The 13,292-nt window shown below is 34.2% G+C and overlaps 2 protein-coding genes and 1 long non-coding RNA gene across 3 annotated transcripts; 2 read left to right on the top strand and 1 right to left on the bottom strand.

Annotated features, from left to right (window-relative positions):
- Positions 1 to 6,521: 6,521 nt before the first annotated feature.
- Positions 6,522 to 9,032, bottom strand: LOC113077226 (mitotic spindle assembly checkpoint protein MAD2B). Its single transcript, XM_026249672.1, has 8 exons — positions 8,709 to 9,032; positions 8,494 to 8,612; positions 8,260 to 8,331; positions 8,067 to 8,167; positions 7,892 to 7,986; positions 7,705 to 7,778; positions 7,303 to 7,395; positions 6,522 to 6,859 (listed from the first exon to the last, which is right to left on the bottom strand). The coding sequence occupies exons 1-8, from the start codon at positions 8,746 to 8,748 to the stop codon at positions 6,821 to 6,823; spliced, it is 633 nt and encodes a 210-aa protein (XP_026105457.1). The 5' UTR covers positions 8,749 to 9,032; the 3' UTR covers positions 6,522 to 6,820.
- Positions 9,033 to 9,229: 197 nt separating this feature from the next.
- Positions 9,230 to 10,444, top strand: LOC113077227 (small integral membrane protein 1-like). The gene is made up of 3 exons (XM_026249673.1): positions 9,230 to 9,592; positions 10,015 to 10,135; positions 10,258 to 10,444. Exons 2-3 carry the CDS (start codon positions 10,044 to 10,046, stop codon positions 10,379 to 10,381), a joined length of 216 nt encoding a protein of 71 aa, XP_026105458.1. The 5' UTR covers positions 9,230 to 9,592; positions 10,015 to 10,043; the 3' UTR covers positions 10,382 to 10,444.
- A 1,929-nt stretch (positions 10,445 to 12,373) lies between these two features.
- LOC113077217 (uncharacterized) lies at positions 12,374 to 12,749 on the top strand. Its single transcript, XR_003281278.1, has 3 exons — positions 12,374 to 12,428; positions 12,517 to 12,553; positions 12,665 to 12,749. It is a non-coding gene; the product is annotated as an uncharacterized LOC113077217 (long non-coding RNA).
- Positions 12,750 to 13,292: the final 543 nt, after the last annotated feature.

Raw genomic sequence — 13,292 nt, 5'->3', positions numbered from 1 at the left:
CAACAAGCTGTAATAGTTACTCTGGACGGCTCAAAACTCACATTTGGCTCATCAGTGGCAATTCCTTAACGTTACATATTTCATGTGTCAGAAGTGCCAGACTGTCCTTCCGAAGTTAGAATTTCCCCACTTTGGATTCATGACAGAGGTAAGCAGAGGCAGTGAAAGATTACAAAACTGTTTTAAAAAATAAAACAGTGTCAGCACAATGACAGATCTTAAGCAACCAGTGCTAAAAGTTAAATAGAAGCACAATACATTCTGATAAATATTCATTCTTTTTTCTTAACAAGATGCACAATCAAGCTCTATATACTTAATTTTAACAAACCATAAAATGTAAACAAGCTGTTTTCACAAAAAAAAAACAGCTTACCAAACCATAAAATGTAAACAAGCTGTTTTCACAGAAAAACACCCACAGTAGCTGCAGTGTTTCCTGTTACCCTGCAGCTGCTTTCCTGTGATCCATTTGCAGAGCATCAAGTTTTCTGTGTTTTTTCTTATACATACAGTAGAGCTGCATCTTTTTACAGGATAGGAAAAAACAACATGAATTTGTTAATCCATGTTGCTATCTGAGTTTTTACTCACCTACCAAATGTGTGCCATGCCAAAAATAACCGTGTTTTTCAAAATGGAGAATTGCCTGACTGCAGTGGAAAACCCCAAGATCTGGAAAACAAAATAAATCACAACCAGAAGCCAATCATATGCCAAGTTTCATTTCGCTAAAGAGGTGTTGCTCTGTTGAAGAGCTTTTCATTTTGCCCTGTACAGGACCTCAGAAACATTTAATTATTTGCATGCATTTGTAAAAGTTATATAGCCTTTATTTTAGATTGTTACTTTAATAGAGTTTAAGGACCTAACCCACCCCAACCTTTCACTGTAAAAAATAATACACTACATCTACTCAATAAAATTGTGGCAACAGATTACAAGAATTAATATTAATTAAATTCAACAACTATTAAGAATTTAGTTACAATTAATTCATTCAAATTAATTAGATGAAAATATCACACACAAAAAGTTAAGTAAAATTTAAACAAAAATATTGTTTTCATCAGAGCACTATGTTAATGATTACTACTTAAAGGAATTGTTTTGATTTAACACAAAAAATAACTTAGTATTATTTTTAATGTGTGTATTAAATTCATTTGAATGATTGCATGTATGAATAACAGACACATACCTTAAAGAGCCACACAGATGGGAAATCAAAAATTACCTGTATTACAGTGTATGATGTAGCTGTCCATCAGTGTAAACAATGTGCAAAGTAATTAAACCAAAAAGTACACAATTTATAAAGTAATTGGCTTCTAAAGTAAGGAGTCGACTCTGAATCGCTGAAACGAGTTGTTATAGATTTCAAATCTTTTGCCCATCTCTATGTACGAAACTAGGAGCACTTTGCATAATAATCTCCGCCTACCGTGTTGGGAGAAACGGAACTCTGACCTGCCCCCCCCCCCCACACACACACACAGACGCTCTGGTTGGTGTGAGAGCATCATGTCGAGGAGACAGTGTGTTTTTAATTGTAAAGGCAAGTTTGTTTTATTTTCACTGCCAAAGGATGAATTTCAGAAGAACCAATGGCTAAAATTCATTTTTACCACAATACCAGAGCAGAACAACAAATCCCTTTTGTTGTGTTCACAACATTTCACTGATGACTGCTTTTCTAATCTCGGTGAGTACAGCGGGATTTTCAAAGCGTTTGGCCATAAAAGAGGGTTCATTACCAACTTCATTTAGACCAACGAGCATCTCAGAATCACTACGCGAAGTATGATTATGAAGTTATGTGATTGTTTTCTCCCGAGCGTCTTATCAGTAACGTTATGTGTGCTGTCTGCAGCCTTTGTTTGTGCTGATCTTTATTTACAAACACGTCATTAAAATGAAGTGTAACTCCGTGAATACTCAACGAAGAGACATGAGAGAGATATCTATAGAAAGCTTGACATGTCTTCTTTAAAACTGAATAAGTGCTGCTAACAGATATTCTGTGATAAAGTAATCCATATGAAAACGCAATGTCCTTTTTTCACGTCTCCCTTCATTATATCTAATGTGACCATGCCCTCGCGTTTCAAGTTTTTTATTTTACTGTTTGCTTCGCGATGAGAGGAATAAGACATAATTCACCCCAAAAAGATGCTAACGCATTGTTTACCATGAAGTTGTGTGCGAAACAACCAATCAAACCTGACTATGTCAGTTGACCAATTAGAACACATAATGCTACCGAAAGGTGGGGTTTAAGGAAACTGAATCTTTTGAACAGCTTCGCGCGAACTGTTTGGGGATCTCTGAAAATTGAGGTAATTTTAAAATGATATTTTGACAAAATGACAATGTTTTTTAACCTTGGATGGATTTAAACCTATTGTACATGACTTATAAACAGTGATAGGAAGCTTAGAATTTTCATCTTACTGGCTCTTTAAGATCAGGGGCATAGAATACGCATATATATATATATATATATATATATATTATATCTGTGTGAGTGTGTGTGTGTGTGTGTGTGAGAGTGATTTCTGTCCCCCTCACTTCTGAAAAGATGGCTACGCCCCTGCTTAAGATGAATTACAAACTTCTGATTTATTGCCGACAACAGTTACAGTGGCATCTATAAGTATTCTCAGACAGAGGGAGCATTCAGTCTCTCAACAGAACTAACTATTTGTTTTTTTTTTGTTTGTTTGTTTTTTACTTTCTAAGGCATATAAATTCAAATCTGCAGAATAATGTCACTTTTTGTGTTTCTTTTTAGGTAAAAATAGTTTAAAATACACAATGCAGTTACTTTATTTGGGGCATTTTTTCCCTTTCTAGACACTTTTTTTTTTTTCAAATATGTGAGGTGTTATTTTGGCAACATGGAACCACAGAACAGATACCCATCTTATTTTAAGTCAGCACTTTAGACCTGAGTGACTAGACTCCGTTTGACAGATTAGAAGCATCCATCACCATGATAATTTCTGAAATATCTCAAAGTATACTTTACACCCCTGGGATAATGGAGATTCAGTGTTTATACGTCAAACTAAGGAGGATATAGCAAGCCCTGGGAACACCTTCAAGTCCTGTAACAACTTTCTCCCCCTCGATAAAAATTCCTTTGGACTGTCAATGGAATCTCTCAATTGCTGCCATCCCAAGCAGTTCAATTCCTGTCTGGTCTAATTGTCCTGAAATATTAAAGCAGTGACAATCAAAACCTATAAAATATAGATCAAATGATCTGAAACTCAATTTGTTTAATCAGAAAGTCCAATAAACAATATTATGGCCTCTTCAGGAAGCAAACAACAATTTTGATATACTGTATATTCATACTTCCTCAAGAAATTCTATAATGCAGCTGATGACCACCTCTCGTCATATCATCAGAACACTGCTCATCCTAAAAAAAAAATAAGTTTAATTTAGTGTCGTTAAACAGGGGTGGAAGAAATGTCAACAGGGGAGCAAAAAACTGTAAAAAGGCCCATTCATACAAAGAACGATAACTACAAAGATAACTATAAAGATAACGATAAAGATAAATCGAGCATCGCGTTAGTTCAGTCAGGCCACGTTAGTCACGCTTGCATCAGCTGACAGTCAGCTGTTCCTGACATGTACCAATCCAGTCTTGACACCTATTACCTGCGGTCTATTTAAATTCCCATTATTCAGTGTCTCTCCATCGCATTGCTGCTTGCAATTAACTCCCTCCTCCAACCCCAGCTCCACCAACTGAACCTGTAATACAATCTAACTTTGTTTTTTCTTTACAGTCTCTTCATTGGAAGCAGTCTCTCACATTTTGTTTACAACTCACGTAATTGTGAATTGTAATTATATATGCTTATAATGGTTCTGTTCTGTACCCCAGGGGGGTTTTGTCTTGCTGCTCTCCTCGCTCTGTCCAAGCATTGCTGCATGGTGTGTGGAGTGTTGCCCAGAACATAAACATACCGCCAACACTAACTGTATGCAATTGTCATAAATATACTTGATGGAAGTGGTCCTGATTGAACAATATTAGTGTCCACAACAGCGAACAATATTGTCTGTTTATTCTAAGTGCATGCTCGTCTGCCGCTTTAAATTCTCTCATTATATTCTGATTGGGTGTCAACGTTTGTATCTTTCATCAGCTGGAATAAATAATTCTGGAACTGATTTCAATGATATCGTTTCTCTGTGCCTTTATCATAGTTGTGGTCTGCTATTCTTTAATATTGAGATTGATTTTAAGAAATATATCATTATCTTTATAGTTAATGTGCTTGGTTTGCCTTTCTCCATTCGGCTTGATCACATGGCCTAAAAACAGATGAAGTAATTTTTTTGAAAATTTTATGAATTAAACAGTGCTTGAATATTGAATATATCAACAGAAGCTGGTGAATAAACACATAATAGCACTGTATTATCCTCTGAACAGTTGATTTACATTTCAAACTGAAATTATATATACTATACTATATATATTTGAAAATTTACTTATAAACATTACTTACTGAATATTTTCTGTCCATGAAACTAACTCAAGGTTGTCACTTTAATGTTTTACTGAAGTTGTTACTATAATTAAAATGTAACATAGTGACACATACACACACACACACACACACACACACACACACAACTATATATATATTGACTGATCCAGCAGATTTGCTTTATTCAACAAGAAGATCAAGCCCTTTCTTTCGGAATATGCTGCAAAACTCCTTGTTCAAGCTCTTGTTCTGTCCAGGCTGGACTAATCTTTTTGTATTCTATTTTCTTTTCATTTATTATGCAATTATGTGTGTGTAAAGACCTCTAACACTAGCTTGCTCTATTCTTTTTTTATTCTATCTGTTTTCTTTTTAATTATTCTATTATTTAAAAGCCCATGTTACATGTGTACTGTGTTAACCTAACTAATACTTGTTATAGCACTTATATATCATTGCTCTTTTTGTTGTTTTTGATTGCTTCCACTGTCCTCATTTGTAAGTCACTTTGGATAAATAAAAGCGTCTGCTAAATGAATAAATGTAAATATATACATACATATATATGTATATATATATATATATATATATATACATACAAATTAGAATATAGTGACATGCATGACTACTAATGTTAAATAGTTTTAAAATGAACCTTCAGCCATTAATCGGTGTAAAACATGATTTTCAATACTTTATGAGCAACAATCTAGTTCAGGCGTACAGAACCAATACGTGATGTGGATAGGCCACAAAATAAGAATTCCTACAAAAATTAAACAATGTTGTTCATTCTGCGTTAGTTAATCTTTATATTTAAAAAAAATTGTCTACATGAACGAATTAACATAAGTATCTTTATTTTTCCATAGCACAAATTAACATGCACTATCAGTGAATCAATTTTCAGATTTTAACTAGTATTTTATGGTTATTATGATTATTATTATTGATACCTATATTGGATAAATTACTAAATTATAACAATTTACAACAGTTTTATCATATATAAAATATATCCAGGTTGTCAGTGGGAAACTCCAGTGTATGCGTGCCTCGTTGTAACAGGAAATGTTTGTAAATTGAAAACAACCACTGATCTATAATAAAGAACAGTGAAAACAACTCATTTTCTTCATGATGGATTCATTCAATAATCTCTCTATTTGGAATTATAAAAAAATAATAGCTAAATCCTTAACAACAGAATTGAGTAGGTTTTATTCAAGTCATTTTTTATTAGTTTTAATTAAAAACAAACCAAAAAAAACAATAAATTGATTTTGTTAATAAAGTTTACACATTAAATTAAATCTACAAACCCACAGAATAACTTTTTACCTTAAAGGGGTCATGTGATGCGATTTCAAGTTTTCCTTTCTATTTGGAGTGTTACAAGATGTTCGTGCATACAGAAGATCTCTAAAGCTGCAAAGACTAAAGTCTCAAACCCAAATAAATATTCTTTATAAAAGTTAAGAAAGGTTGACGCCCTCCTAAAACACCTTGTTTAAACCATAGACTGTAAAAAAATACATTACTCAGTTTTCACAGGCAAGTCCTTTTGATGTGATGTTCTCTCCTCACTCTTTTTTACATCCGGAATAACAAGAATATCACACACTGAAACAGATCTTTGTTTTTGAGACCGTGCTTTGAATCTGCCATGTTTGAACTACCATGGGTGAGAAACTTTTCCTGTTTTCCTTGTTGCACCTATTGTTAGTTCCCTTGGTACCATAGTAATTTATTATCTCCAACCCCTTGTTAGGCTTGTTGACTTGTGTATTTAAACCCGTGTTTTCCCTGGTTCTTTGTCTGGTGTTGTCCTAATGACTGTTATGTGTGCCCTTGGAAGTTTGGATGATTTACATAATTGTATATTTCTATTATGTTAGGTAATAACCAGTATGAAATTTCACAATAACAGGATAGACAAATGATCACACGTTTAATAACGTAAAAGCAGTTTCAAAACTTTAATCTATTAAACTTTATGTGTGCTCCCAACAACAACACTGTGGACACTTTGAGAACAACATATGGATTCATGACAGAGGTAAGCAGAGGCAGTGAAAGATTACTTAACTGTTTAAAACAATTAAACAGTTTCAGCTCCATGACAGACCTAAAGCAACCAGACATTGTGATAAACATTGATTCTACTTAACAAGATGCACAGTCCAGCTCAATATTCTTCATTTTACCAAACCCAAATATGTAAACAATGCTGTTTTCACAACAAAAATCAGTTCCTGTTTACTGTGTCACACCCTGCAGATGCTTTCATGTGATCCACAGCATCAAGTTTTCTGTGTTTTTTCTTCAACATAGAGCTGCATCTGTTTACAGAACAGGAAAAAACATCATGAACTTGTTTAACCCTCTTTTACTTTTACAAGAACACAGTGTTCTCTTAGTGTGTTCAGCATGGTAGCTCTGACCCCAAAAAAGGGGAATATGGTACCCTGACTGATTCTGAAATACTTATTTTAAAGATTTCTGACACAGTGGGGCCTCTAAAGTTCACTATGGGAAAATCTTTATTTTTTTCAAATTACAAATAATACAATTAGCACAACAATTTGAGTGAAGTAAGTAATGTGAATGTCAGAATGTGTTAGAATTTAGTTTTTTCCTCTTTCACTTTACTGTCAGCAGTACTTGGGCTGCTTGAAAAGGTTTTTTTTTTAATCAAACTTAACGATCATGCATGATGATTTGAAAATTAACATTTTGTGATTTGGTGGAAGCCATGAAATCTGACACACTGTAGTTGTCTCACCTTGAGGATATCAGAAGTCATTGTTTTTAGAGGAATGAGTTTTGCCTCTTCCATGTGAACTTCCTGCTCATCTGCTACAATCCATGGAAAATCCTGTAAAATACACAAAACAGATAAGACAAGAATCTGCAGAGAAAAGTGATAGTTAACGCAAAAAGGAATCATTTATTCACCCTCGTGTAGTTTGAAACTTTTCTTCTTTTGCAAAACACAATATATATATAAATAAAGCCTGAAAACAACAAAATTAATCACAAAAGACTTCACAGCAGGTGTGCATATAGATTGTCTTTTTGAGGAAAGTCTGAGAAACAAAGTTTGGTTTCTCAGGATCTCCAGCAAGTTCACTTTTACAATTAAAGACCATTAAAAGGTTTAAAATATACAACTGTATTAGCACACCTTGATGACCTGAACTTTCTCCATGTTTTTTGTGGCAGCTTCCCTGGTGTGTACAAGCACTGTGAATGTGCATCCTGTGAGCAAAAGAAAATGCATGGTTAATGAAAATCTATTCTAACTTTAATAAATGTGAGGTCATTATCAGGGCTATTTTATATCAGTAATTACATAAAAGCTGAGCTCCTACCTGGAGGATTGTTGTCTAGGACAGCGTCACACACACTGATCTTTAGGATCATGGCTCTCAGCAGCTGCTCCACATGAGACAGCAGAGTCTCTGAGCTGACACAGCAAAACCCAACACACACATATGAGAAACATGCACAACTTGATTTAACAGCTGTGAACCCACTGTCACTCACTTGATGGACAGCAGCGGAGGCTGTGAGATCTCAAACACAAATCTCTCCACAGGATGGTGCTCTTTATCCATGATCACCACTACAACCTTCTCAGCCTCATTCTGCACAGTAGAGATGGAAACGAATGCTATTATATTGTTCAGCCTGTTTTCTTTCAAATATGTATTTATCGAATATGAAATAAAAACCTTACTTTTTCTATCAGTGGCTTGACACAATGCAGCGTGTCTTGAATGTACTGATTTAAATCTGGATGGCATGACATCTGTCAAAGACAGTACATATAAGTGTTTAAATCATCACTTCCATTCAACAATACAGAAACTTCAACAAACATTTTGTCTTTATTTCTCTTTTCACGCTCCATGATGAATAAGCCAAGCAGTAATGCATTATGTTAGTGCTGCATCAACCTTAAAAACATTACCTGCACAGGTACGTTGTATTTCTTCCTTTTCTGAAAGATACCAGATGGATAGACATCTCTGACATAGAGAATGAGGTGAATGGCCACTTCCAGAAACTCACACAGAATGTCAGCAACAACTGCAAATGACCAATATATTCAGAATCTCACAAAGGCTTTATCTGGAAAGCTGTAACGTTACAGTGCTCAACATTTACAGATGAACTGAAATTTACCCTGCCCGAAATTAAGGTCCTGCCTCGTCAGAGTGGCCATAATGAGATCATAGATGCAACAACTTTTAATGAAAAAGCAGCGTCTCGCTTATAAAACATCGGCGATCATGCATGGTTGCTACAGAATACGCGTGGAAGTGTTGTATTCAGAAAAAAATTCCGTTCTCTACGATAATACAAAAAACTATAATACAGTCCGATTATTGGGGAAATGTCTGTAATTTACAAGTAAGCAGTATACAAACAAAAATGTTATAAAACAACACAGGAGGCTATCCCCCCTCGAAGGATATTTACTCTTTTCTTCTGTAATCTGTAGGAGAACCGCAGCGTTATGTGGCTGTATGTATGCTGCCACCTGCCGGAGTGGAGGAACGCAACAACAAAACAATGGTCTGAATTTTGCATCTAATATGCAGTACGTTGGTAGTAAGACCAAATATCTCGAATAAACTGAGTGACAACAGGTGAAATAACTTATTTTGGTACAAAATAAACTACACCTTTCTGAGCAAACTAAAACTGGCAGGTGAGAAATATAGACAATTAACATTAAGGCACGGAGCTGATTAACTGACGTGTGTCCATTTCTCCAGATATTTCATACAATATCTTGTTTATTTATTCATTTAAAGCTGTTTGTGAAATATGTATGTATTCATAATTATTAATACTATGCCCACTTAACTCAGGGAACCTGACAAGCAGTTTATTTTTCTTTAACCAGCACAGCAGGTAGTCCAGGGATTTCATTTATGACAGGCTGTGAGCAAAGGTTTACCTGAATGAACTCATGGACCCACTGCTCTTCAGAAATGACAAACATAAGACAGTGTCAGAGACTAAGGATTTGATTGATTTACCAGCTGATGACCTGAGAACCTGTAAGTATTCAAACTATGCTTTGATTTGTGAAAGATTTGCAAATAAAGCTAGAAAATCATCATAATAGTCATTTAAACTGTACCTTCTTTAACTGTAACATATTATTGTGATGCATTACAAACTTATTTGGGAAAAACAACTGAGAGTGAAATATTGAATATGAATAGAAAATATAGCAGTTTTTGTTACAATGTACACTGGACTTCAGTCACAAGCTGCTTTATCTTATTCATTAACATTTCTTTATTATGGATTACTGATCTGCTGAATTATTAACTTGACACATAACTGGAAAGTAAATAGCCTTTTCTGTTACTAAGCTCTGCAAAATACACTTTCTTGGAGTGAAAAGTAGCAGGATAAGCTTTTGTTTAAATCATTTGCAAGTAGTTTCTCTTTTGTATTGGTGTTGGCTTTATAGCTGACTGAGAAGCCGAGAGCTGGAGGGAAATGGAATCGAGTGAGGCCAGTGTTCAATACGACCGCTGGAATGAAGACAACATGAACATGCAAGAGCCGCATTCACAGTCCAGACTGATTGGGTGAGAAATCTACTCTATATATTTCAAAGAACTGAAAAATAAACCGTTTAAAAGCAAATATTCATAACTTATTATTGTAGTGAATCAAATAACTCATGTCAATCATGTCTGTACCCGTATAGTCTCTATAACAGACTGTGCACTGGGCGACTGGGCATTGTGATGAAAGTGGGGGCATCTTTGACCATGATGGTAGTTATATACACTGTTGGATACATCACAGGATACTACGTTCATCGATGCTGACAAGGATACTATTTGAACGAACTGGCTGTTATTTGAAACATTATGGCCATCAAAGAAACACCTTGTTTTTTGCTGTTTATTATAGTACCAACATGAATAAAATATCAAAATTCAAAATATCAAAAAGCAGACCAGATTTTATTTTATCTTATCCAGAAGCGCTTTAGTGATTACAACACCCATATTTGTTGTTATAACATAACTACAATTATGATGAACATTGTCATGAACTATCAAGGAACAACACTTTTATAGCAGCTTTTATTAATTTTTGTACGAACACTACAGTTCAAATGTTTAGGGCAGTGACTAAAGTGACAGTAAATCCATTTAAACTGTTTTTAACTTGACAATAATAGCAAATAATTCTTGAGCACTAAATCAACACTAGAATAATTGAATGATCTGAAGGATCATGTGACACTGAAGACTGAAGAAATGGCAGCTGAAAATAAATCACAAGAATAAATACATTTTTTCAGCACATTAAGGTAACACTTTAGTATAGGGTCCAATTCACACTAATAACTAGTCGCTTATTAGCATGCCTATTATTAACATATTGGCTGTTTATTGGTGCTTATAAAGTACATATAATGCATGACATCCATAATCCTACCCAATACCCTACACTTAACAACTACCTTATAAACTAATAATAAGCAGCAAATTAGGAGTTAATTGAGGCAAAAGTCATAGTTAATGGTTAGCTAATAGTGAGAATTGGACCTTAAAATAAAGTGTGACCTATATTTTGTTTAATAATTTATAATTTTAAATTGTTATAATATTCCATAATGTTACATTAAGTGAAATACATTTTTGCTGTATTTTTTGCATGCAGCCAGTGTAAGGGACTTTTAAAACATGAAAAATTCTTACTAACCCCAAATTTGGAAAGGCACTGTGGCATGAATGAACACCTAATGCATTAACTACAGCTGAACATTATTTTACACTGTTTACAATTACCATTGCATTCGACATCAGTCCTGGTCATAGATGATTTTAATAGTATCCACATCCTGCTCTTCTAGTATTTGGTCAATAATCTCATCTTTTGATTGAAGAAACAAGCTTGCATTTATGCAATAGCATATATTAAACTCGACAATCCATGCTGTTATCCTCCAGAAAGATGGGCACAGATGCACTGGAAGTCTCAAATGTATGGAAAGTGTCCAGAATGTTAAGAGTTTTGTTGGACCCATTCTTCCATCTTGTCCTGTGGTCCCAGATGTCATTCCTCTTGGTCATTTTCATAACTTTTTAATAAGAGCAAACTGGACAACTGTCAATGTCATGTAGCATGATGGAGTGTCCTGAGAGAGTGTCCTCCAGACTTACTCTCCTCCTCTTTACATTTCCTGAGTCGGCCAGTCATCTGTTCTTTAACCAAACCCAGAGTATTCATGTGCTTGACGGGCACAAACAAACACAGGATGCAAACAATGCTACTGTTACTTCACTAAAAATGTTTGAAGATATGCATTTTAGAAATAGTTAATGCTAACTCAACCTTACACTCTAAAAAAAAGATGGTTCTTTAAAGGTTCTTTACCTGTAGAGCCAGGTCTATTTAGAACCATGCATCCTGAAGAACCCTTTTAATGTTGAAATGGTTCTTTGTGTCAGTTTAGGGTACTTTATTCCCAACCCCTTTTTTTCAAAGCACTTCATTACTTAACTTCTGGAGTTCAGTGATCCAACTACAGAATGTCAACACACTCTCAACAGGTACATTATTTCATACTTAAATTGAAATACAAATTTAACTTTAAATTGTATCTGGTTTTCAAACAAATATTTTCTCTTCTTTTTTGATCATGGAAGTATGAGCAGTGCTGGCTGAGGATACTCCTCTTCTCCACTAAGTAACGGAGACATTGAATTTATAATTGAATTTTTAAATAATTACTTACTTATAATTAAAAACCTACCTCCGGCAGGTGGCTACATTTTAAAAACAAACATGGCTCAGTTGGCTTACTGATTCTCTGGAGTTCAGCTATCTAACTACACAGACCTTTCAACACACTCTCAGCAGGTAAATGATCACTTTCTTAAAATGTCTATAATTTTTTACTCTAAAATTTTAACGGTTTCTTACAAATCATGTCTTCTTCTCTTTTCAGTTTAAGAGATCATGTAAGTGTGACCAGCTATGTTCAGGTAAGGATACTTTTCTCCTCTTCACCACTAAGTAACAAAAATATTTAATTTATGGTCTTTTTTTTTGTTGTTTTTACACACTGTAACTCTGAACTCAATTGTATATTTCAGATGCCCTAACATCCTACAACCTTGTCATCTGCAGAGCGAAACGGTCACGCACTCACACCAAATTGTAATACCAGGCAGATAGAGAGGTAAAAAAACAATATTAATAAATAATATATACAAATAATATTATTTGTATATTATTTATGATATAAATGTTGATATACTAATATTAATGAAAATAAACTATCATTAAAAAGGTTATTTATAACATAATTAGGGTCCTAAATAGCATTTTCAAAGCATGGTTCTTTATGAAACCCTAAAAGGGTTCTATTTAGCAACAAAAAGGGTTCTGCTAGCCGAAGAACCTTTTTCTGGAACGGTTTAGAACCACTTTTCTTAAGAGTGTACTATAAACTGAATTATGAACTACTAAACTACTAGTTTTGATAATGATACAGATGATTTTCTTTCAGCAAAACAGGCCAAGTCTATTTCACGGAGTAGGACAAAGTGACTATTAATTCTATTAGAAGTATAAATCAGTGTTCTATAAACACAAAATATTTGACAAGGTATAATATTAATAGTATCATTTTATTGCATAAAATGCAATGAAATTCAAAAGTATAACATCTTTTACCACCTCATAGTAGAAAAGATAATTTAAGAATACATTTATTTATTT

Source organism: Carassius auratus, unplaced genomic scaffold (assembly GCF_003368295.1).
Source record: "Carassius auratus strain Wakin unplaced genomic scaffold, ASM336829v1 scaf_tig00021987, whole genome shotgun sequence".
NCBI lineage: Eukaryota > Metazoa > Chordata > Actinopteri > Cypriniformes > Cyprinidae > Carassius > Carassius auratus.
This window is presented reverse-complemented; position numbering and strand designations above follow the sequence as displayed.

Excerpts from the sequence above, each read along its gene's own strand:
- LOC113077227 (XM_026249673.1), top strand. The coding sequence starts at position 10,044 with ATGGAATCGAGTGAGGCCAGTGTTCAATACGACCGCTGGAATGAAGAC. Across the intron at positions 10,136-10,257 it reads TCACAGTCCAGACTGATTGG|TCTCTATAACAGACTGTGCA; the intron begins GTGAGAAATCTA and ends GTACCCGTATAG.
- LOC113077226 (XM_026249672.1), bottom strand. The coding sequence starts at position 8,748 with ATGGCCACTCTGACGAGGCAGGACCTTAATTTCGGGCAGG. Across the intron at positions 7,779-7,891 it reads CCTAGACAACAATCCTCCAG|GATGCACATTCACAGTGCTT; the intron begins GTAGGAGCTCAG and ends TTTTGCTCACAG. Across the intron at positions 7,396-7,704 it reads AGAAAGTTCAGGTCATCAAG|GATTTTCCATGGATTGTAGC; the intron begins GTGTGCTAATAC and ends TGTATTTTACAG.